Genomic DNA, 20,657 nt, shown 5'->3' with positions numbered 1-20,657 from the left:
TCACTGCGCAACCGTCAGATCCGCTCGGAATCGGCGGTGGTTTGAGATCTGAGGAAAAAGCGCCGGAGGAGGTGAAACGATGCCGTCTCACGGGGATCTGGACCGTCAGATCGAGCATCTGATGGAGTGCAAGACGTTGCCGGAGGCGGAGGTGAAGACGTTGTGCGAGCAAGCGAGGGCGATCCTGGTGGAGGAGTGGAACGTGCAACCGGTCAAGTGCCCGGTTACGGTGTGTGGGGATATACACGGCCAGTTCTACGACCTCATTGAGCTTTTTCGGATAGGAGGCAACGCTCCTGATACTAATTACCTTTTCATGGGTGATTATGTATGTCAGTCAGTCACTTTCTCTCTTTCCCCTTTCCTCTTTAATCTTTCTTTCTCTTTTTGATTTTCGCATTTTCTTTATGTTTTTTTGTGAGGTTATTTTTCAATCTGATTGAATGAATGAGGATTTGGATTTAGTTTGCTGAGAAATTAGATTGAGGCTGCGGATTTTGTGTTGCGTGTTGTTCTTGTTATGTAAATGAAGTTACATGCGTAGGATTATGTTTAATACTGGATTATCTTGTACCTTTTATATTGGCCCTCAATGAATTTTAAGGTGGTATGTTATATGAAATGTTCTGGTATTATAGTCTTGATATTTGATTTTATACATCTCGTTTTCATTGTCTTTGTATTCCATTTTGCTTTGCAGTTCCTGTTTCTCTTTATTGATACAGTTTGTGACAGTTCCTTCGACTTCAATCTTTACTTTGACAGGTGATTGACAATAAAATTTCTGCCCCCAAGGAAATCTTGGCCATAGAGGACAAAAAGACCCAAGACGATGAGGCACCTCCACGTGAACCAGTAAAAGTGGTAGCACCTGTAGTTGAACCACCTGATTTGCTAGTAGTTCTCAAAATAATCCCCTTTTTTTTTTTGCTATTGTTTCTTGAATTAGTCTTCAAAATTATAAGTTTTTGAAGTTTAAATTGGTTGGCTTTCTTTTGTTGCTAGGGTTTGAATGATCCTATTCCAGATACTGCAGCATTAGATGAGAAGAATGCCATTGCTTTAGCTATTGTTCCAGTTTGTAAGTGTTCCATCTCTGTCTGCGTGATATAATAATAAATAATTTCTTGTAAATCATTAAAGAAATATGCATGAAGCTTCTTGCCTTTGTGTTTGATGAAAGACGTATGTCTCTAAATGTAACTAAATTTGCTTTTGTGGTTCTTGCAGCTGATCAACCTGCGGCTCAACCTCAAGCAAATGGAACAGGTTGGGAATTGGCACTTGTTACAGCCCCAAGCTCAAATGAGAGTGCTACAGCTGCTAACAAACTGGTATACTTCCCTTACTAAGTTCCCCTGTATCCTAATGTTTACTTTTAATTGCAATTAATAGTCGGTTTCCTTTATATTACACATGATTTTGCTTCTGTTTTTTTTTTCCTTTCTTTGTTTCTTTTTATCTCTCTATTGAGTGAAGGCGGGAGGGTTGGACTTGCTTACACTAGACAGCCTATATGATGATGCAATTAGAAGAAACAATCAAAATGTAAGCTACAACCCATGGGAGCAGGCTCCCATGAATGGTGGCATGATGCAACAACCAATTCATGATCCCTTTTATGCATCCAACACAGTGGCCGCACCACCCTCTGTACAGATGGCCGCAATGGCCAACCAGCAGCAAATGGCATGACCAATGATAATTCTAATACAGATCGATGTGGTATGTGGGAACAGCTTGATTGAGTAATGTCCTCTGAGATTGGCTGAGTGTAAAAAGATGACTTTGCTTTTTGTCTTATTGTATGTCTGTTCAGAAATTAACTTAATAGAGGTTTATCTTTTCTTAATGATAATTCCTGTTTAAAGTTTACTTAATCCAAAAGGTAAGATCTTAAGAATCTGATTGAGTCAGAATGGTATGAAAGTTTCTGTTTCTTATAGTGACATTAGCATGACTTTACGTTTCTGATCTTGGTTGGAATTTACAGATGCAATCCATCCTGCTGATGTTGGACTTAAAGAGGAAAATCCAGATGATGATCGAGGGCTTGGTTTTTTCAGAGACAATCTAAATAGAGTTTCTCGATGGACTCAACCAATAACATACTTAAATTTATATGAAGGTGATAGTTTTACGGTAAGCATTTAGCAGAAAGGACAGATATTTTTACTTCAATACCATCACTTTACTGCCAAATAGAAATGCTAACTTTTTCTTTTTCTTCTTCCCAACTCGTTCTTATGGATTTTATATTGTGAAACTTTGAAGCAATCGTTGGTAACGGTGTTCTTACTGCCTTGACTGTGTATATGTGCATGTAAAATAAATCGAGTTTCTCTTAATGAACTTTTGATATTATGTAGATTATATTTTGTGTACTTCTCCATGATATGATTGTTGGAATCATCATTCATCTGAGTTGCCACTTAACAATTTATTAGGATTCTTGTTGTGTTAAAAGCTCTCTTATATTATTACTGAATGATTAGGTAAATTGTTTTATGCAGATGTGTATATTCTGTTTTCCTACTTCCTCAGTCATTCCACTTCATGATCACCCTGGCATGACTGTTTTTAGCAAAGTTCTATATGGTTCTTTGCATGTGAGAGCTTACGATTGGGTGGAGCCTTCCCACGAAAGCAAGGGATCAAATTACATTCCAGGTCTGCTTTCTCATTGAAATTTCAGCTTTTGCATGGTTTACGCTTCTTAACAAATAACTATTTTCATATTGTTCTTAGTTCCTAAACACAATGTTCTCATGATCTGAGGTCAAATTATGTGGTAAATGATGGTGTGCTCTCCAATGCAGTAAGATTGGCACACTTGCAGACTTAATACACATTGTACTTACATGGGTTGAAGAGATTTTGTAGAATTAGCCTACAAACTTTACAGTAAATTGGAGGACTATGCAATTAGTAATTGGCTTTGTAAATCAGGTGTTTGCTTCATAAATTGGAGGTGTTTTTGGAAATTTATTAGTGGTCATTTAGTTCAGAAATTGGAGGTGTTTTTGTAATTGGAAGATTGTATTTTTAGTGATATACAATGATTGATTTTTGTTATGTTTGTTTTGTAATGAATTGATCATTGATCATTGATTTTTGAATTTTGCAGTTGTGTAGATACTTTTCACGAAGAGAAGAGCAAACGTGAAAGAAGAAAAGAAAACAAAGCTTTGACTATGGAATTGTTGGCTGTGGCATATTCGTCCCTTGTAGCCAAAATGGAGGAGATTATATATAGGTTGGTCATGCTGGAATTTTCAGCCACACAGAAGTATTCTCTTGCATCTAATTCAACTTACAATGTGGAAGAGGCTGGTGATCTGTAAGGCAGAAATGGAGGAATGTATAGATTTGATAATGGAAGAATTAGAGAGTTTGTAAGAGTTAGTGAAAAAGTTTGTGAACCAGCTTTTATGATATGTAAAACGATAGCATATTCGGCAAACATTATAAGATTGTGATTACTACTCTTATCGCCTAAACCCGCAGCATCGCGCGGACGTACTTTCTAGTATGATGTCTAGATATAAAGTTGAAATCAGTTTTAACCATAAAAACTGATGTCTAGTAATACAGATACATCAGTTCCAAAATGAAAATCGATGTTACTGAAATATACAGACATCGATTTTTTGTCGAAAACGATATGTTACTGAGTACCAGACATCAGTTCCAAAATGGAAATCGATGTTACTAAAATATACAGACATCGATTTTTTGTTGAAAACGATATGTTACTGAGTACCAGACATCAGTTCCAAAATGGAAATCGATGTTACTAAAATATACAAACATCGATTTTTTGTCGAAAACGATATGCTACTGAGTACCAGACATCAGTTCCAAAATGGGAACCGATGTCTGTAATAGTATCAGTCATCGGTTCTTAAATCAATAACGATGTTAAAACGCAAACTTGTGTTGTGTAATCTATATTTCTTTAAGCATTAAATACAATAAAATGTGGGTTTAACAATAGTAAAACATGTAAGTTTGTTATCATTTAAACCTATTTACATCGATTTATAATTAGGAACCGATGTCTACACGAATACTAGACATCGGTTAAAAACCGATGTCTGCATTTTTCGGATCTTTCTCATCACCCACAAAGACATCGGTCGGGTTTTTGTTTCTCATCGGTTTTTGGCCGATGTCTGGGGCCATAATTCTAGTAGTGTAATGAGAATAGCTGATTTCATCCCGCCTTTATCCTCACTTGCATAATGACTTTCAATAAATGGAGACGTACAATTACAAGAAAGTAATTAAATAACACAAACTTATGCCTAATCTCTTTCAATGTGCATAGCCTCTTTTGAGAAAGTACCTTCGTCCTCACTTGCAATAATGAACCTTCAATAAATGGAGACGCACAATTACAAGAAAGTAATTAAAGAACAAAAAATTCTAAAAACGATCAGAGAATTTGCCTAGGACGCGGAGCAACATGGACAAGGGAATCCACCATTATAGAATGAGGATTACAAAGATTATTTACAGCAGCTCTCTTATCTTATAACAGGTCTCAAATTGAGCCACTACGTACTTCTAACATTCTTAGTATAAAGCGTCTCTCATGCTTGATTTAATATAGAAATTTAAAACATATGCAAGCAAATCCAGCAAATGCCATCGACTTAAATGCTACAGAGCTCGGCAGCTTCCCCTTGTCCTTCCTCAGGTATAGGGCTTCGTACAACGGTAGGTTAATGACAATCAAAACCACACATAGAAGAATCTGCAAGGACATTGTCTCATAAACCTCTGCAATACCCTTTGTTCCAGTGATTGCTGCCTTCAGAAACCAGGCAAAGCAGTACAGATTGAGCAATGCAAGTGTTGCCAGCACGGTAAACATTGGAGACGAGCCCCCGAATTCCATGATTTCTTTCTCATATCGTTCGGACACGTCTTCATCGGCCACCTTGGCTGTTATTACAAATGCTGAATCTGTGTATCCGAGGTAGTGTACAATGGTGTCGATGAAGGCAAATAAGTATGAGGTTGTTCTCTCGTAAAGCCACATACGTTGGTCGTTCCACCAACCTAAGCTCGTGCCTCCACACCATAGATACTCCACAAAGCTCCCAATGTTAGCAATTATAACATATGCAAATGGTATAATCCATCGGCTTGAAATCTAAGTCCAGAAAACAAAACCCATATTATAGAAAACCTAGAAACATAATGTATATATATAATTGATGTACGTTAAAGTTTGAGCGTCCGACCTATGTTGATATGCTAAGTCTCAGACGATATACGCCCTACTGATCATATATTTAGATGAATACTCTAATTTTCATATGCCGTTTTATGAACAGTAATCAGAAACATGTAGATTTTGTGACAGATATTAATGAGATGAGCTATACCTGAGGAAATAAGGACGTGCCTCTAAGGAGGTAAAGTGAAGGAAGAGTTGAGTAAATTAGTGTTGCCCAGCAATTAGCAGCCCATAAGTTGTAGCGAAGGTATCCAAGTTGATGGCCTAAACCAATCTTTCCACGGCCATACCATACAACACTGTACTTAGACAGCGTAATCTGAAGGTTGCCTTCCGACCATCTCTTATGCTGCAGAAGTGCCTGAAGCAATGTGGTTGGAGCTAATCCTAAGAAAGCTTTCCTTGTTGGATTGCAATACACTGATTTCCATCCTCGGCATTGGATCGATAACCCTGTTATCACATCTTCAACCGGACACCCATATTTCAAACCCATCTGCAAATTATAAAGATTTTGTCTGAACTTATATACAAGTATTGTTACACAATTACACTTAATTACTAAATATGTTTGTAAATGTTAAGTGGATATATATAAACATAATATGTACGTGCGGTTGATAGACAGGGATACCTCTTTTCCCCACTGTGTGTTCTCTTCATATGTACAACTCGCAAGACTTTTTGAACTTTCTTCTAATTCATGAATGCCAATTTCTTCACCTTTTTTGTCCTCCCATATCATCTCACTCTTATTTACCTTGCTGAATTTCTTCCCACAAAGAGTTTCTCTTCTGTGAAAGCATCCACTTCCAACATATAATGTCCCCCAATAATTATCCAGACCATGGAATTCCACCTTCAGTATATACCAAAACAATAACTGAAGTCCAAATAATATGATATGAAACATTTAATCGAAAATTTTGATTTTAATATTTCCATGAACATATACAACTCACCTCGAAATATACTCGTAATGAAGCGTATAATTCATTCTTAGTAAGGTTATCGAAATTCTGCGGGAACTGTACGTATGCAATCTCATGGCCTTGTTCTTCATCCATTAAGAAGCAGAGTGCATCCCTTATGGCCTTCGAGTTGTTTGAATACATGTCACAGTCTACATTAAGAAGCAACTTCCCATTGCTTATATTTGACGATACCCTAATCTGCAAATTGCGAAGGATCGCATCCGTTATCTAAACCCTACAGGCACACAAAGTCACAAACAAACACATGCACACATATCTCGTAAATTTACCAGAGCATTCATAGCACCAGCTTTGAAGTTATGGTGAATCTGGGGTCTCTTCTCCCGAGCCAAATACACCAAAGTTGGCAACACACACCCTTCAACATCTCTTGCATTTGGGTCTCTCCCATCAATTACTATCTGGGAGAAAAGTTCAACTAATTTAAACATCTAGCACTAAACAGCGAGTTGCTCTTATCAGTTAATATTAATAAATCAAAATATCAAAATGTCATACTTGAAGAATGGTTTCATGGTCACGTTTTGATGAATATGAGTCCCATCGAGAAAAGCCTTTATGTTTTGATCTCACTTCTTCTGAAATGCGGCCTAGCTTCACTGCATTTCCAATTTTGGTCGCCATGTCCTCATATAATTTCTACAACAATAATTTGATGACATGAGAGCTTAAGTAGTAACAAAATAAAACCTTTATTATTTATTATTTTATAGAAATTCAAATGATAAAGAGGATTAGCCTCTTTAAAATATTGGGTGGCCTAAAACAAAAGAGTAAAAGCATAAACAGGATAAACGGTCGAGACACATCCCCACCATATCATATATATTGAAGTCAAAAATGAATTATTCTAGTTAAACCATCTGCTATTTTATTTCGTTTGCAAAAACTATGAGAACATTAAAAAGACATGTAAATAATTCAGGACAAACAATTAAACCGAACGTTCTCTAGATGCTTATTATAATCAGAGATTTAGACTCAATGTTACCTTATTGTATTCGACAGTTTCATTAATCAAGACTTGAATGCAGACGCATCATCTATTTTTTCAAAAAAAAAAAATACCACAAAAGAGGTTAAGACACGCCTAATAATTTTAAAGAATATATGATCAAAAATTGCTTAATTACCGATAATCATAAATTTGTAAATCAACCGTGAACGGACAAGACATCACTCCTCTAATGTCCAAGACACTTTAATTGACTTTCTAATGCTTTGATAATCATAGCCATGAGCGTCTCTATTAACTGTCATCTTCTCGGAGCATTTTACTTGTCGTTTTTGTTGGAAAATCAATGCCCATTTTCTCGGAGCATTCTACTTGTCATCTTGTGGAAATATGTACGTCATGGGTGACCCAAGTATTGATTATTGGTTCGATCTTAACCATGCATAATTAACCTCACATTTATGCATGACTCTACTTTAAAGTCCTCGCCGAGCAGTCAAAGTACGTTGGATTATGGAAGGCTTAATTAATGATAAGATAAATAATAATTACCTTAATTACAGCTAAATCTCCTTCTTGTTTCTGATTCTGACTTTGATCATCAGAAGCTGTTGAGACAAAATAAGCAGCGGGTGATCTTGGCTCCACATTGTACTTCTTGCAATAGGGTATCCAGCGCTTGGCAAACTCAGCAGCTTCTAAAAAAGCATAGTACGTAAATTCTGAGCCGCCATCGTCGGAGAGATACACGCTGAGCTTCTCCGGCGGATAGTCATAAGCCATGACCGATAGAACAGTGTTCATCACCATAATCGGCGGCTCTATGATCGGATCCGCTGTGCACACGAATATGTCCACCCCCGGCAACTCATTCTCATATCTGTTAAGTAATTTTACGTGATCGAGTTAAAAATACATGCCAAGTGTTTAAAGATCATCATTACAAAAGAACTAAAGTTAGACCTAGAGCTAATACAAAAACAGTATTGTATGTTAAGTTGTTAAACAATCGATATGGATCATTCATTCGTCGATATACAAACCTTTCAGAGAGCCTGTCCCTGAAGGTTTGCCGGTTGATGCGGCTCCACCGAAGGGCTTGAGTGACGAACCAGTAAAAAGCGAACCATAACTCAGCGGCGAACAATAGCATCCAACCAAATCTTCCATCTTCTCCAGCTTTTGGTATATGAATCACTCTATAAACCCAAATCAAACATATACCAACAGATACAGACACCGCAGAAAACCTATAGAGGACTTTTCCCTTTGCCTTCGTTGTCTCAAATAGTGGTAAATGTCTTTCCTCTCCCATTTTTGAGCTAACTCTAATTGCTCGATCCTTCTCTATTTGAAATGGTTTAATGATAAGGCCGGGACCAGGCGTTGACGTGACTCTTTATTATGCAAATAAGCCTCCAAGTGTTCCTGCAGTTTCTTGACAGTTGTCATATCACTCGTATGCATAGCTGGCAGTGACACGTATAAGGAATAGTTGCGTAGAGCATACGTTGCTGCTGCGGTTTTGACTATAAATACGTATCTTCATTTGTTTTCTCAGAGTGCATTTAATGAATCAAATTTCTATTGAAAATATCTTCTACTTCATTTTGGTTCATCTGCAACTTGTAGGGTCTCAATTTCATCAAGTTATGATGGTTTCAATTCCATCATGTCAACACCTGGTCCTCCGCTTTGTAACTTGCGACGTCCCGCGTTTGACTTTTCACATCTTTGAAGTGAGTTACCACTCGAATCAGTTAATAAACTAGTGGGAAATTAATACGTAATCATTCTCCATATTATGGATCGAGGTTTTTTGTTTTGGCCAATAGTAGTAATAGTTAGGTGGTTATTGACTTATTGTTGAAGAAAATATTATATATATGAAGATCAATCTGTCATTCTAAACACCAACGACCATCATTTCTTTCATCGAGTACTTGGGAATTTTTTTTTTTTTTTTTTTTTTTTTGGCAAAGGTACTTGGGAAAATTTTAACAACCTTTTCTAGGCTTTGGACATCTTGTTTCGCATGCGTGAGGACTGCAATTTTTTTTTTTTAGGTAGGACTGTTTGGTACCTGCGTGCTCCAAATTGTAATGTTGATTTTTATTCGAGAAACTATTTTGTTGCTTTTTCATAAAAGAGATTTTTTTTTTTTTTTTTTTAATGATTGTAAAAAACAAACGGGAACAAGAAAACAAAACCTCAAGTCACACCCCCTCCCAGTTGATCCAAGTAGAACGCTGGGGACACAGAAATGAGCAAACAGAAAAACCTGACAGAAGGATTATGAGAACTATGTGTTGCCGATGCTAATCGGTTCGCAACAAAATTTGCCTCACGATAGATATGTCTGAAGATTACTTATTGGAACTGTAGAGTAAGTGTCCTATAGTAATCTTTTAATTCGCCAAGGAATCTGACAGTGTCCTTGAACACAGTCCATTAATAAGTTGGCATGGAGTCCCCTTCCACAATGATATGAGTATTATGTTGAAGTAGGGCAGTATGGAGACCATCTCCAAGAGTTGTGGCTTCCGCTACAAGCACTGATGCATTTCCAATCTGCCTATTGGCTGTAAAAAGCGGGTTACCGTCCTCATTACGAATAACAAAGCCAATAGTCGCCAAACCATTCTTGACAGAACCGTCAAAATTCAACTTCACTTGATCTGTGTTAGGGGGTTGCCACTTAATATGAAAGTACTTCAAAATCTTTGGGTGAGAGAACCTGGGATTGGCCTTCAAATAATTGGAGCTCAAAGCACAAGCCTGAAACACACACGAAGCAGGAGCAATATGGAGATTCTTAAAAATTAATTTATTTCTGCTGTGCCAAATGGCCCAATCAATGTAAAGACTTGAAGCAAAATGGTCTGAAGAAGCAGAATAATTATTCCCAATATGGTTCAGTCAATCTAAAAAAGATCGATTCCAAGACAGAGAATTTAAAGTAGGTACCGAAGACCAAACCTGAACCGCAAAAGAACAGCGCATAAATAAGTGATCCGTGGATTCCAAAGAGCTATCACAAAAAGGACACAATGGAGAAATGTTATGGTTATAAACATCAAGCTTATCTCGAGTCTTAAGCGCATTGCGAATTAAGTTCCAGGCAAATATTTTAACTTTAGGAGCAATGTTGAGCTTCCACATTTTTTATAATAATGAAGATCGTGAATGATTAGGAACATTCTGGGTCTGAAGCCAAGAAGCAAACTTAAAAGAGAAATCACCGGAAGAAGAAGGGGCCCAAACAAACGTATCCAGCATATGATGTATTGGAATTGGGATGGCTATAATATGTTGGACAATATCGGGAGGCAAAACAGTCTGAACAACATGAATATCCCAAGTATGACCATTAATAAAGTGTGCCACAGTAAGATTCCAATCTAAATGAGATCGTTCATCTTCAGGCAACAGAATGAAAATTGGAAAAGGAAATACCCAGTTAAAAGACCAAAATAATATAGAATGCCCATCCCCAAAAATCCACTAACACATTTCAACAGTAAGTCTCGTGCATCACGAATACCTTTCCAAGCTAGGGAATTAGATGTTTTTTTCTGGACAGTAAATAGATGATGATGTTTTATGTACTTTCTATTAACTAACTGAACCCACCAATTATGAGGTTGCGTTGAGATTTTCCACCCCAGCTTATAGCTAAAGCGGCTTTATTGAACTGGCTAGGTAATCTGACACCTAAACCACCTTTGGATTTTGGGAGGCAAACTTGATGCCAATCTACATTGCCATGGGAACTACCCCAAAAAAATTGACGAAATTCCCTATTAATACGATTGATTACACGCATTTTTATGCATGTAATTATATCTAAAACAGTAAAAATTAGTTAATTCTCAAGTCAATTATTATGTAATTGATCTATTTTTATTTATTTTGTAGGTAATAAGCAGAATTGCGGAAACTGAGAGAAAATGATACGAAATTAGAGTAAATAGAAGTTTTCAGCAAATGGACAAAATTATCGACGCATTCTATTGTGGTCAACGAAAAAAAATATATACATATATATAAATTGGGTTAATTAATCATTTAGTTTAATTTATTAATTAAATCATTTGATTGATTAATCATGCTCACAGCCGCACCCACGTGCCCCTCTTTCATTTTCATTTAGCTTATGTTTTAATTTTTTTTCTCTCTAGCTACTAGCATGCTGCCACGTGGCAGTTTATTATTTATCCCTTTCCTCTTTCTCACGAAAGAGAAGAACCCAGCCAACTAACTCATTTCTCTCTCTCTCTCATAACCTCACGTGCGCAGCCACCCTATCAATCATCTTAATCATTCTACCCCTTTTTTTTTTTGGTCAAAAAGAGAAATTCATTAAAGAGGACAAAGTCCAAAAGTACAACCAGACTAAACAAAAAGCAAGACAAGGGATAGAAACAAAGAAAGCAAAACAAAAGCAAGCAGCGGCTGTAGAAACTTCAACTCAGTCTGGGGGGCATGGTTGATCATCTCGACGAAGAGCTGACACCAAAGAGGCTGGGGGGGTAATTCATCCACTCTTGGGATAGAAGCCTCTGTTTTGCTAGCTTGGCCGCAGCATCCGCTGAACGGTTAGCTTCACGGGGAGTCCAAGTGCAGGTGTAGTTATTGAAATGAGATTTAAACCTGAGAATGTCTTCCATAAAAGGGTTTAGTCTCCAACTCTCACCGCATTCTTGATTGTTAACGAACTCCACCAAATCCTTACAATCACATTCACAAACGATATTTAATTTGTTCAACCTTGCTGCCAGGAAACACCCTTGAATTAAAGCCGTAGCCTCTAACTCAATGGCTGAATTGTAGGGGTTAAAATAGCTGCCCCCAACAAGGAAACGCCCACTGTGATCTCTTAATATTGCACCAGTGCCTCCATTCTTTGTCAGGGGATCCCAAGCTCCGTCTGAGTTGATCTTGATAAAGTTCTCAGGTGGAGGCTTCCAAGTAGTAATGCTGCTACTTGTCAAAGGAGTTGAGGTTAGGGAATCATTCACCATCTTAACATTTGCCATTTCCAAAGAACTGAAATTGGCATTTGAGATGACTATATCCGGGTTTACAAAGCCATTCTTGTAGATAGCAGCACATCTCATTTTCCAAATTTCAAAGAGAATGAAACCCAACAGCTCCAAGAAGACTGAAGGATCATCGACCAGCTTTGAACCTTCCTCAATGGTTCTTAGAAGCCAACAATCAAGAGTAGAGATTTTCTCAAGTCTTGGACGATAACCAAGTGGGCTGCCGAACCAAACCCGTTTAGTCCAAGGGCAAAGAAGAAGGTAATGCTCAATTGTTTCAGGGTATTGACCACAGAGGCTACAAAGCTGAGATGGAATGACTTTCTTTTTGAACAGATTACAAAAGCAGGGGAGTGCATTAGAAATAGCTCTCCAGAGGAAGTTTGAGATTTTCGGGAGAAGACCAGAGTTCCAAATCACTTTCCAAACTTTACCATCAATTTGGTGAGAGGAAGAGGGCTTACCGACTTCGGGAACTACAAGCTTGGAAGTTAAGCAGTGGTAGCCAGATTTCACCTTATATTTTCCTGCTTTCTCTTTTGGCCAGATAAGAGAATCATCTTTGTTGAGATCACCCAAAGGAATTGACTTGATTGCTCTAGCATCCTCAATAGACAGGAAAGGTTCAATGTGGTCAATCATCCAGCAATGCTTGATTGGATCAATAAGTTCCTGAACAGCAAGGAGGGTGAACCGGTTCCTGGTGTTGATAGGTATGATAAGGCCCCCATTAGAGTTGGGTACCTAACGGTCAATCCAAACATCAACTGATCTTCCGTTGTTGATTTGCCAGAAAGCATGATTAGAAATCGTGTCCCTACCGGCAATTAAGCTGTTCCATCCCCATGAAGGACGCCTACCTTTTTTGACACTCAAGAAAGAGGAGTTTGGAAAGTACCTTCCTTTTAACACCTTCACCCACAAGGCATTGAGGTTGTTTAGGATGCGCCAGCATTGCTTGGCGAGCAGAGCCTTGTTGAAAATGTTGAACTCTCTGAAACCAATTCCACCCTTAGATTTTGCTTCACACAACTTAGGCCAAGCCTTCCAGTGAATTTTTGACTTGGTGTCAGTATATCCCCACCAAAAGTTAGCAAGATCAGAGTTTATGGCTTTATAGAGAGTTTTAGGGAGCAGGAATATGGACATGGGATAGGTTGGAACAGCCGAGGCAACTGCTTTTAGCAAAACTTCTCGACCCGCTTGGGAAAGAAAATTCGCTTTCCAGCCTTTGATCTTACTTGCAATGCGATCTTGGATGTAAGTAAGTGTTTCTTCAAATCCCTATTGCTGAGAAACCAGGTGTATATCTTGGTCTGCCTTGTCATTGGGGAAAAATTCTACCCCTTTGGTCCTATTGCGCACACACCAGCCACATATATATACATCCCTTACTTGCACATCGAGGAGAAAGGAACCCTATGAACAGTAGCCGCACCACAAAACAGAGGCAGCCCGCAGCCCTTTGGGCTGCCCCTCTTTCCCATTCTTCTCCATCATTTTTCCTCTTTTCTTTCTATTTTATTTTGAGATTTGAAGGATTACTCACACAAAGCTTCAAGGATCCATCAAGGAGCTCAACCTCTAGATCTACAAGATTTAATATTTAGGTAATTGTGGGAGTTATAATTCAAGGATAGTCATGTTAGTTTTCTAACTAATTATAGCTACCCTTGTTTTCTCCTACATTTCTCTTCTCTTTTGTATTTGAATTTTATAATTTTGATGTCTATGATTATGGGCTGTGAGTAATTTCCTTGTTGGGGGTTAGAGTTGTGTGCCCTAACCCAAATTTTGTGTAAAAGATGTTTAATTTAATGTAATGATGCAATTTTCATATGATGGATGCTTATATCTATCTAGGGTGTGTATTTTGAGCATGTCTAGGATGGAGTTAGAGGCTTGACCCCCTCTAATTCCTAAGCTAGAAACCTTCAATTTCGTATTCGAGGGGTTATAAGCATGGTGATTTACACTCGTTGTGTGCTTGCGCGGGCGGGTCGCTTAGTAGTCTAATTCCTCGATCTCTACGCCTCTTGATGTGAATTAGGGACCCTTGAACCGGCTCTAATTCATGTCAATTGAGTTCCTACGACCCTTGAACCGGAGTAGGAATACCATGAAAGGGAATTTCGGTCCTTGAGTCTTGAACTGCCTTGGATACGACTACCGCCAAAGTAGGAGATTTGAATCTACATTATATTAGCTTCCGACACATAGAATTTGGGTGAAGGAACCTCCCTAACACCCGGCATTCCCATTTATTTGGTTATACTTTTATTAATTTCTTTGCATTTTTGTTAATTGCTTTACATTTCATCACATTTTGTTAATCTAAAACACTCCCTCAAAATATTGAAATTCCGACTCGTTGTAAATAACCACCACTAGGCTCTTAGTTTTGGTGAAAACCAAAGCCGAGCATTGCTAAGGCTTGGTGCCTTAGAGTAGAATTTTTGTTTATTTTGTTCTTCTTTTGCATGCTAAGTGTCTTTAGTTCCGACTACCCAAGGATTGTGGGTTAGCCACTAATCCCCCTGGTACGATAATTTTGGGCTTAATACTTCTTTTGCATGCTATGTGACCTAAAGAACCGATTCACCAAGGGATTAAGGCTATTAAACCCTAATCCCCGGCAACGGCGCCATTGACTTGAATCATATACTCTCGCCATTGACCTAAAGAACCTATCTTGACACGATTCGTACGCTTGCGAGAGTATATGATTCAAGTCAATGGCGCCGTTGCCGGGGATTAGGGTTTAATAGCCTTAATCCATTGGTGAATCGGTTCTTTAGGTCACATTAGCATATTTTTGTTTCTTTATTTTGACGAAAAACAAAAAAAAAATTGTTGTTATATTTTGTTTGCTTATTCTCCAATTTTATATTTTCTAATTTTTTTTGGTTACTAATCTTACTTTTGGGAACTCATAGGTGCTTATTTCTTATCTTATTGAGTTATGGATCAATGGAGCTATGGATGGGAAGATCCGAGAGGATATGAGCAAGAAAGTTTCTTTGGTGGAGGTCATCAAGAGTGGAATTCTCATGCGGTGGGTTCTATGTCTTCTTGCAATGAAACTTGTGCTTTGTGTAATTCTCCGTGGCATTCACCTTTTGAGTGCTCTTTGAGATTTGAGTGCCCGGATTTTATGCAAGAGTGTGAGTACAAGATGGGCATGTATCAAGAGACATTTGTACCCAATGCATATTCACAAGGTGAAGCTTATGTGACAGGACCCACCCCGAATTTCACCCTGAAATCCGAGGTGGCCCTGTGGGGCCCACCTTAGAGATAACTCTACCGAGAACTGGTCGAGTCACCCCTAAAGTGGACTACCCAAAATAGTAACCCACAATAGATCAGAGCCAAACAAAGAAGTGCGGAAGCTATTCGTCAACTATGCCTCGATCCATGTACGCCCGACCTCAACTAATAGCGCCTGCAAACTGGGCATTAGAAACCGAAAGGCCCAGGGGAAAGTAAACGAAAAACGTTAGCGTGAGTGGACAAAAATAAACAATTTAAAATAAGAAGGATTTCATACTTTCCCACATTTATTTCATTAAAAACCTCGATGCATGCACAAATGGTAAAACACATTTAGCTTTAAATCCAAGGATTTCAAAACAGTAAACCGACTAGCCTCGCTAGTCAAAACATTCGAAAATAATATATCGTAAAACTGAAATCTCGTTTCTCAAGAAGATAAGACCAGCCCCGCTGGCTGTAGTGAAAATCGGACTAGCCCCGCTAGTCAAGCAACAATAAAATATGGGGAAGAAGTTTCACCATACGAAAGAAGGGAGCCTCCCAGGCTCGGGTCGGAGTGTCCCACACTCTGGAGCATCCCATGCTCTGCTCTTACTCACCCACAAACACATAGTAAGCAGGGAGGAGTACTAATAGGCTAGCTAGCAATAAATATGACGACCCAGGTATGGCGGGTAAAAACCATTCAAATCCAGTAAATCTATAAGGCTTCCCCATAAGTCCCGCGAATAAAAACACACGAGTACGATTCCCAACCGTACCCGGAAATTCTCGTAAAAAGTCACATAAATCAACAGCGTGTCCCACACGCTAAAAGAATAATTAGATCAATTATAAATCGCAGTTCCGAAACAAAACCGAATCCAGAATCATCAATGAGGCATTCCCAATGCCAAAACCGTAAATCGATAAATAAACAAGAAATATAATTCCATCGAAATCTTATTTCGAAAAATATTCCAGAAATCTCAATATCGACGAATAAAATATATTAATAAATTCCGGAAATCACCTCAGAAAATAATTCGTCGAAAATCACTAAATCACAAGTTCAAATCCGAGCGAATAAAACTCACGTTCCAAAAATCATGATGGAAAATCCAAGCAATATTCCAAAACCGAAATCATATCCGAAACTAAAATAATATGATAATTAATAAAACATTAATTCGAAAAATAAATGCATGCATCAATATTCAAAAACAAACGTCCACTCACAGTACTAGTTGGCGACCACGCAAACGAGTCCCTTCATCTAGCCGTAGCTCGCAACATTGCCCTGTACACAATTATATTCCCGTAAACGGCAATCCGATAAAATAAATACGAACCTAAACGAAACCCGAAAATCTCTATCTCCAATACTTCTCAAATTCCACCCAAATCTCTTCCACAACACCAATTCCTCAATCTACATATTCCACAATGAAAACAAGGGAAATCCAACGGCCGGATTTCCCAGAATTCCATCACAAAACTTCAAACTTTGGAAATTCACAAACAATTCCAAACTCCTCCAAAATTCACCAAACTTCACATACGAGCTCTACAACATTTATAGGATTTAATGGGCTAAAAACTAGAATCAAAACACTGCCCTACACGCTGCAGCCGCCGCCGCCGCCACCGCCACCAGCTCCGATGGCCACCAAATTTTGGCAGCACCATCATCTCAACATTTCAAACACTTTTCTCAACTACCACAACCCGAGAAAACAACTAGACCTAGGTCAACAATTAAGAAAACAGTAAACCCAGATTTATGAATAGTACCCAGAAATTCAAACCTTCGATTCTTCCTCCATGCTTCAAGTCGTGGCTCAAGGCTAGGGGCATAATGATCCTTGGCAAAAACCGAACCTTCGACGCCGGTTTGGTGGCTGGAGATGGCCGGAATCGCCAGAAATCGACGAAACCCCAAACTGCTACAGTAAACTTCAAGGACCCGATGCATCGTTTTCTGGCCAAGCCGCCGTGAGTTACCGCCGTGGGGAGGTTGGGTAGGAGTAGAGGAGTCCAACGGTGCCACTCGTTCGTCCCCAGGTGGCCGGAATCGTGAGGTGGCCGGAGTTGCAGAGAAAAGGGAGAGAGACGCGGGGAGGAGGAGAGAAAGAAAGAAATGAAAAGTTACCGGCTGCCACAGTAAAAATTCAAATTTATACTATCTACCATGAACAGTAACTTTACCCTTTTCGCTTATAACTTTCGCATACGAACTCCGATTTTTACGTACCACGTATGCACGCGCTCGGTTTAACGTCCTCTACAACTTTCATGAAGAACAATTTCTCAAATTTTGACCCGAACAAAAAGTCAACTTTTAGGGCCACTAAAAGTGCTGAAATGACAATAAAAGTGAAAATAAATATCGTTTACCGTCTAAATGACTAGTAAACCGGTGAATTCAGGTTCGGGACGTTACATTATGAGCCTAAGAATGAATTCATTGAAGGACTACTAGCTCAATTGCAAGCCTCCCGAGATCTTTTACATGCCTCTCAAGCTAGGATTTCACAAGAGACCATGGTTCCCAAAGCATATCCTCATGAGCAAGCGTATGAGTCTAGGAGGCCTTCTCTTGAAGAATTGCTGGCTCAATTGCAAGCGTCCCAACTCCCAAGCTCGATTGCAAGCTTCTCAAGAAATGCTTATACATTCGAATGAGCAACTTAAGGCTAGTCTTGCACAAGAGCCACCCTTCACCATTTTTGAGCATGAGTCTTTTTTTGACCAATAGCCTATTTCAAGAGAAGAAGTACATGTCAAGCATCTTGAGCAAGAGTCGTTTATGCAAATTGAAGATGATTATAGTGATGTTGATGTACAAGAAAGTGAGCTTGGTTATGAAAGTTCTAATGCAAGTGGGGTGAGAGACTACACTTCGGAGGAATGTGTGCAATATTGGAAATCTAAGCTTCCTAATGGAGGGGAGATATTTGAAAATGATTCCGAAGAGGAGGATTGCTTGTCTAGTGAGGAGGATGCGGAGTTTAAAGTTATACACCATAAGCCCTTGTTCATTAAGGAGGATGCGGAGCTTGAAGTCATACACTATAATCCCTTATTCATTGAGGTCGATATTCCCGTGGAGAAAGAGAGTCCTTCACTACCTTGTGATGAAGAAGTTGAAGAACCTAGGACTTTCTCTCCTCCCACATCCATAGAGATCCATCATGAGCTTCCCAAGGTGGATTGTAGAATATTGAGCACTTATGTTATTCATGAGAAGATTGAGATCAAGGTACTTTTACCTCCCAATCCACCATTAAGTGGTCAATGTTTCTACAATGAGGTGATGGATTGGAAAGGAAATGGAGCACTTGCACTCAACCTTTCCCATCACTCTCAAGAGCTTCTACCACCTATTGTTCCTATAAGCATCATTTTTACACCATTTTTTAAGGAGAAGGCAAGGTTGGCTCATAGAAGAAATATTGAGAAGAAGGGGAAGATTAAGAAGCTACACTTTTACTCGCCAATTAGAATATTCATAGTTAGCTATTGGACTTGCCTCTATGATACGTCAAGGAGTCCCTTAGCCCCAAACAATAGGGTGGTCACACTTGAGAAGTATACACCTTAACAAGATCATGTTCTATATGGACCGGCAATGAAGTCCTTAAACAAAGCGCTCGCTAGGGAGGCAACCCTAGCACATCATCGTAGTGTTTATTTCTTTCTTAGTTTATTTTTGTTGTGAATAAAGCTTTTGATCATTTTTGGAAGGATGGGAGGTGTATGGAGTTGAAAATGTGAAGGAGAATTAATTTGGTAGTGAGCAGTTTCTGTCCAGAAAATTCAGTTGAATTTGGGTGACTATAGCTTCCAGTATACATGATATTTTGAGCTGAAATTTTCTGAGGATATTTTAATATACCTCTACTATTTCATGCCAAAGTTTCAGCCTTCTTGAATCTCTGGAACTTCAGTTATGTAGTGGTCAATGCATGGAGGTCAGAACAGAGGCAGATACTGTAGAGTGACTTTGGGAAGCTACAACCTCTACATATCAAGCAATTTGGAGCTACAATCTTACAGAGATTTATCTTCACATTTTCTTTATATTTTGGAAAAACATTTTTTAATTTTAACTTTCCTAGCTTTAGATATAGTGTTCCAAGTGACAGAGGTCAGAAACTGCAGAACACAACAGTGAGTTTGGAGGCCAACGATTTTTGACTCAGAATTTATTTTTCAGTGAAATTTTAGTAGAAGGTAATTCCTTGAGTCTCGTTTCATATGAAGTTGGTCTCACCCTCTTTGCACCTCTGGAGCTTCAGATATTTTTGTTTTGGTGACTGAGGGTCCGCAGAAGACTTCATGACAGATCAGCAATTTTGACCAGCTTTGGTTTTCATCTCATTTGGATATAGATGGTTTAGTTTATATGGATAGAAATATCTCTGAGTCTACTTTCTATTTCATGAAGTCTCACTTACTTATCTATTTCTAAGTTTGAGATATGGGTATTTGAAGATAGAAAGGTCATTGCTGGAAGTTTTCTGCACTCAATAATTTTTGTTCCCTCGGGTTGGTTGAACTTCTTGCACTTCAATTCTTCAATGGAGAGTAACATATGGGCAGTCGTGAGGTGTGTTGGATGTGGTCAAGGCCATGTGCTTAATGGAGGACTCTTTTCCTTATTCTTTGAAGTGGTTGTTGTGTGACGCATTGCTCAAGGACATTTATGTTCTAAATGGAGTCGATCTTTTCATGAGCACCTAGAGCTAACTTGGAGCATACGTTAAGGAAGTCAAGGCCTTGTGCCTTGAGGTTGGTGTCTTATATTTGTCTCCTTCGAAGGTCGTGAGCAATGGAGGTCTACAAAGGGGGTTTTCCGTATCTTTTCTCTGTATTTAGTTTATTATATTTTTTTGTAGGTTTTTTTTTATGGGCCTTCGCCCGGACTTCACTCTCATGCCTAAATCCAACGTGGATTTAGCTTTCGAGCTCACTTTACAACATTGAGGACAATGTTGGTTTTAAGTGTGGGGGTGAGGGCTCAGGCGCCTATGAAAAAAAAAAATTAGATTAGCTTTTTGTAATTATATTTTAGTGGTTAATGCCTTTTTCCAACCCCAATGATGAGCCATGGACTTAACTTGTTGTGATTGTGGATAGATTGAGCATGATCTAGG

The 20,657-nt window shown here is 38.7% G+C and overlaps 2 protein-coding genes and 1 long non-coding RNA gene across 4 annotated transcripts; 1 reads left to right on the top strand and 2 right to left on the bottom strand.

Annotated features, from left to right (window-relative positions):
- Positions 1 to 79: 79 nt before the first annotated feature.
- LOC133730217 (uncharacterized) lies at positions 80 to 2,769 on the top strand. The gene is made up of 7 exons (XM_062157849.1): positions 80 to 328; positions 766 to 897; positions 1,006 to 1,081; positions 1,231 to 1,334; positions 1,480 to 1,689; positions 1,981 to 2,142; positions 2,514 to 2,769. Exons 1-7 carry the CDS (start codon positions 80 to 82, stop codon positions 2,685 to 2,687), a joined length of 1,107 nt encoding a protein of 368 aa, XP_062013833.1. The 3' UTR covers positions 2,688 to 2,769.
- A 1,700-nt stretch (positions 2,770 to 4,469) lies between these two features.
- LOC133732081 (cellulose synthase-like protein E1) lies at positions 4,470 to 8,535 on the bottom strand. 2 transcript variants are annotated; one of them, XM_062159542.1, is made up of 8 exons: positions 8,242 to 8,535; positions 7,751 to 8,078; positions 6,742 to 6,882; positions 6,513 to 6,644; positions 6,211 to 6,420; positions 5,883 to 6,131; positions 5,397 to 5,744; positions 4,470 to 5,161 (listed from the first exon to the last, which is right to left on the bottom strand). In XM_062159542.1, exons 1-8 carry the CDS (start codon positions 8,511 to 8,513, stop codon positions 4,607 to 4,609), a joined length of 2,235 nt encoding a protein of 744 aa, XP_062015526.1. In that variant the 5' UTR covers positions 8,514 to 8,535; the 3' UTR covers positions 4,470 to 4,606. The 2 variants fall into 2 exon arrangements, with proteins under 2 accessions (XP_062015526.1, XP_062015527.1); XM_062159543.1 differs by having other exon boundaries at positions 5,883 to 6,107; positions 8,242 to 8,534.
- Positions 8,536 to 15,164: 6,629 nt separating this feature from the next.
- LOC133728932 (uncharacterized) lies at positions 15,165 to 17,626 on the bottom strand. The gene is made up of 3 exons (XR_009856108.1): positions 17,307 to 17,626; positions 16,738 to 16,798; positions 15,165 to 15,695 (listed from the first exon to the last, which is right to left on the bottom strand). It is a non-coding gene; the product is annotated as an uncharacterized LOC133728932 (long non-coding RNA).
- Between the last annotated feature and the right edge of the window lie 3,031 nt (positions 17,627 to 20,657).

This window comes from Rosa rugosa, chromosome 2 (assembly GCF_958449725.1).
Source record: "Rosa rugosa chromosome 2, drRosRugo1.1, whole genome shotgun sequence".
Lineage (NCBI taxonomy): Eukaryota > Viridiplantae > Streptophyta > Magnoliopsida > Rosales > Rosaceae > Rosa > Rosa rugosa.
This window is presented reverse-complemented; position numbering and strand designations above follow the sequence as displayed.

What these genes read in the sequence shown, in the direction of transcription:
- LOC133730217 (XM_062157849.1), top strand. Translation starts at nt 80, where the DNA reads ATGCCGTCTCACGGGGATCTGGACCGTCAGATCGAGCATCTGATGGAG. An exon ending in TGGCCAACCAGCAGCAAATG is followed by an intron (nt 1,690 to 1,980) that starts GCATGACCAATG and finishes TTCTGATCTTGG; the next exon opens with TTGGAATTTACAGATGCAAT. An exon ending in ATGAAGGTGATAGTTTTACG is followed by an intron (nt 2,143 to 2,513) that starts GTAAGCATTTAG and finishes TGTTTTATGCAG; the next exon opens with ATGTGTATATTCTGTTTTCC.
- LOC133732081 (XM_062159542.1), bottom strand. Translation starts at nt 8,513, where the DNA reads ATGGGAGAGGAAAGACATTTACCACTATTTGAGACAACGAAGGCAAAG. An exon ending in AGGGACAGGCTCTCTGAAAG is followed by an intron (nt 8,079 to 8,241) that starts GTTTGTATATCG and finishes ATTACTTAACAG; the next exon opens with ATATGAGAATGAGTTGCCGG. An exon ending in CTGGTGCTATGAATGCTCTG is followed by an intron (nt 6,421 to 6,512) that starts GTAAATTTACGA and finishes CGCAATTTGCAG; the next exon opens with ATTAGGGTATCGTCAAATAT.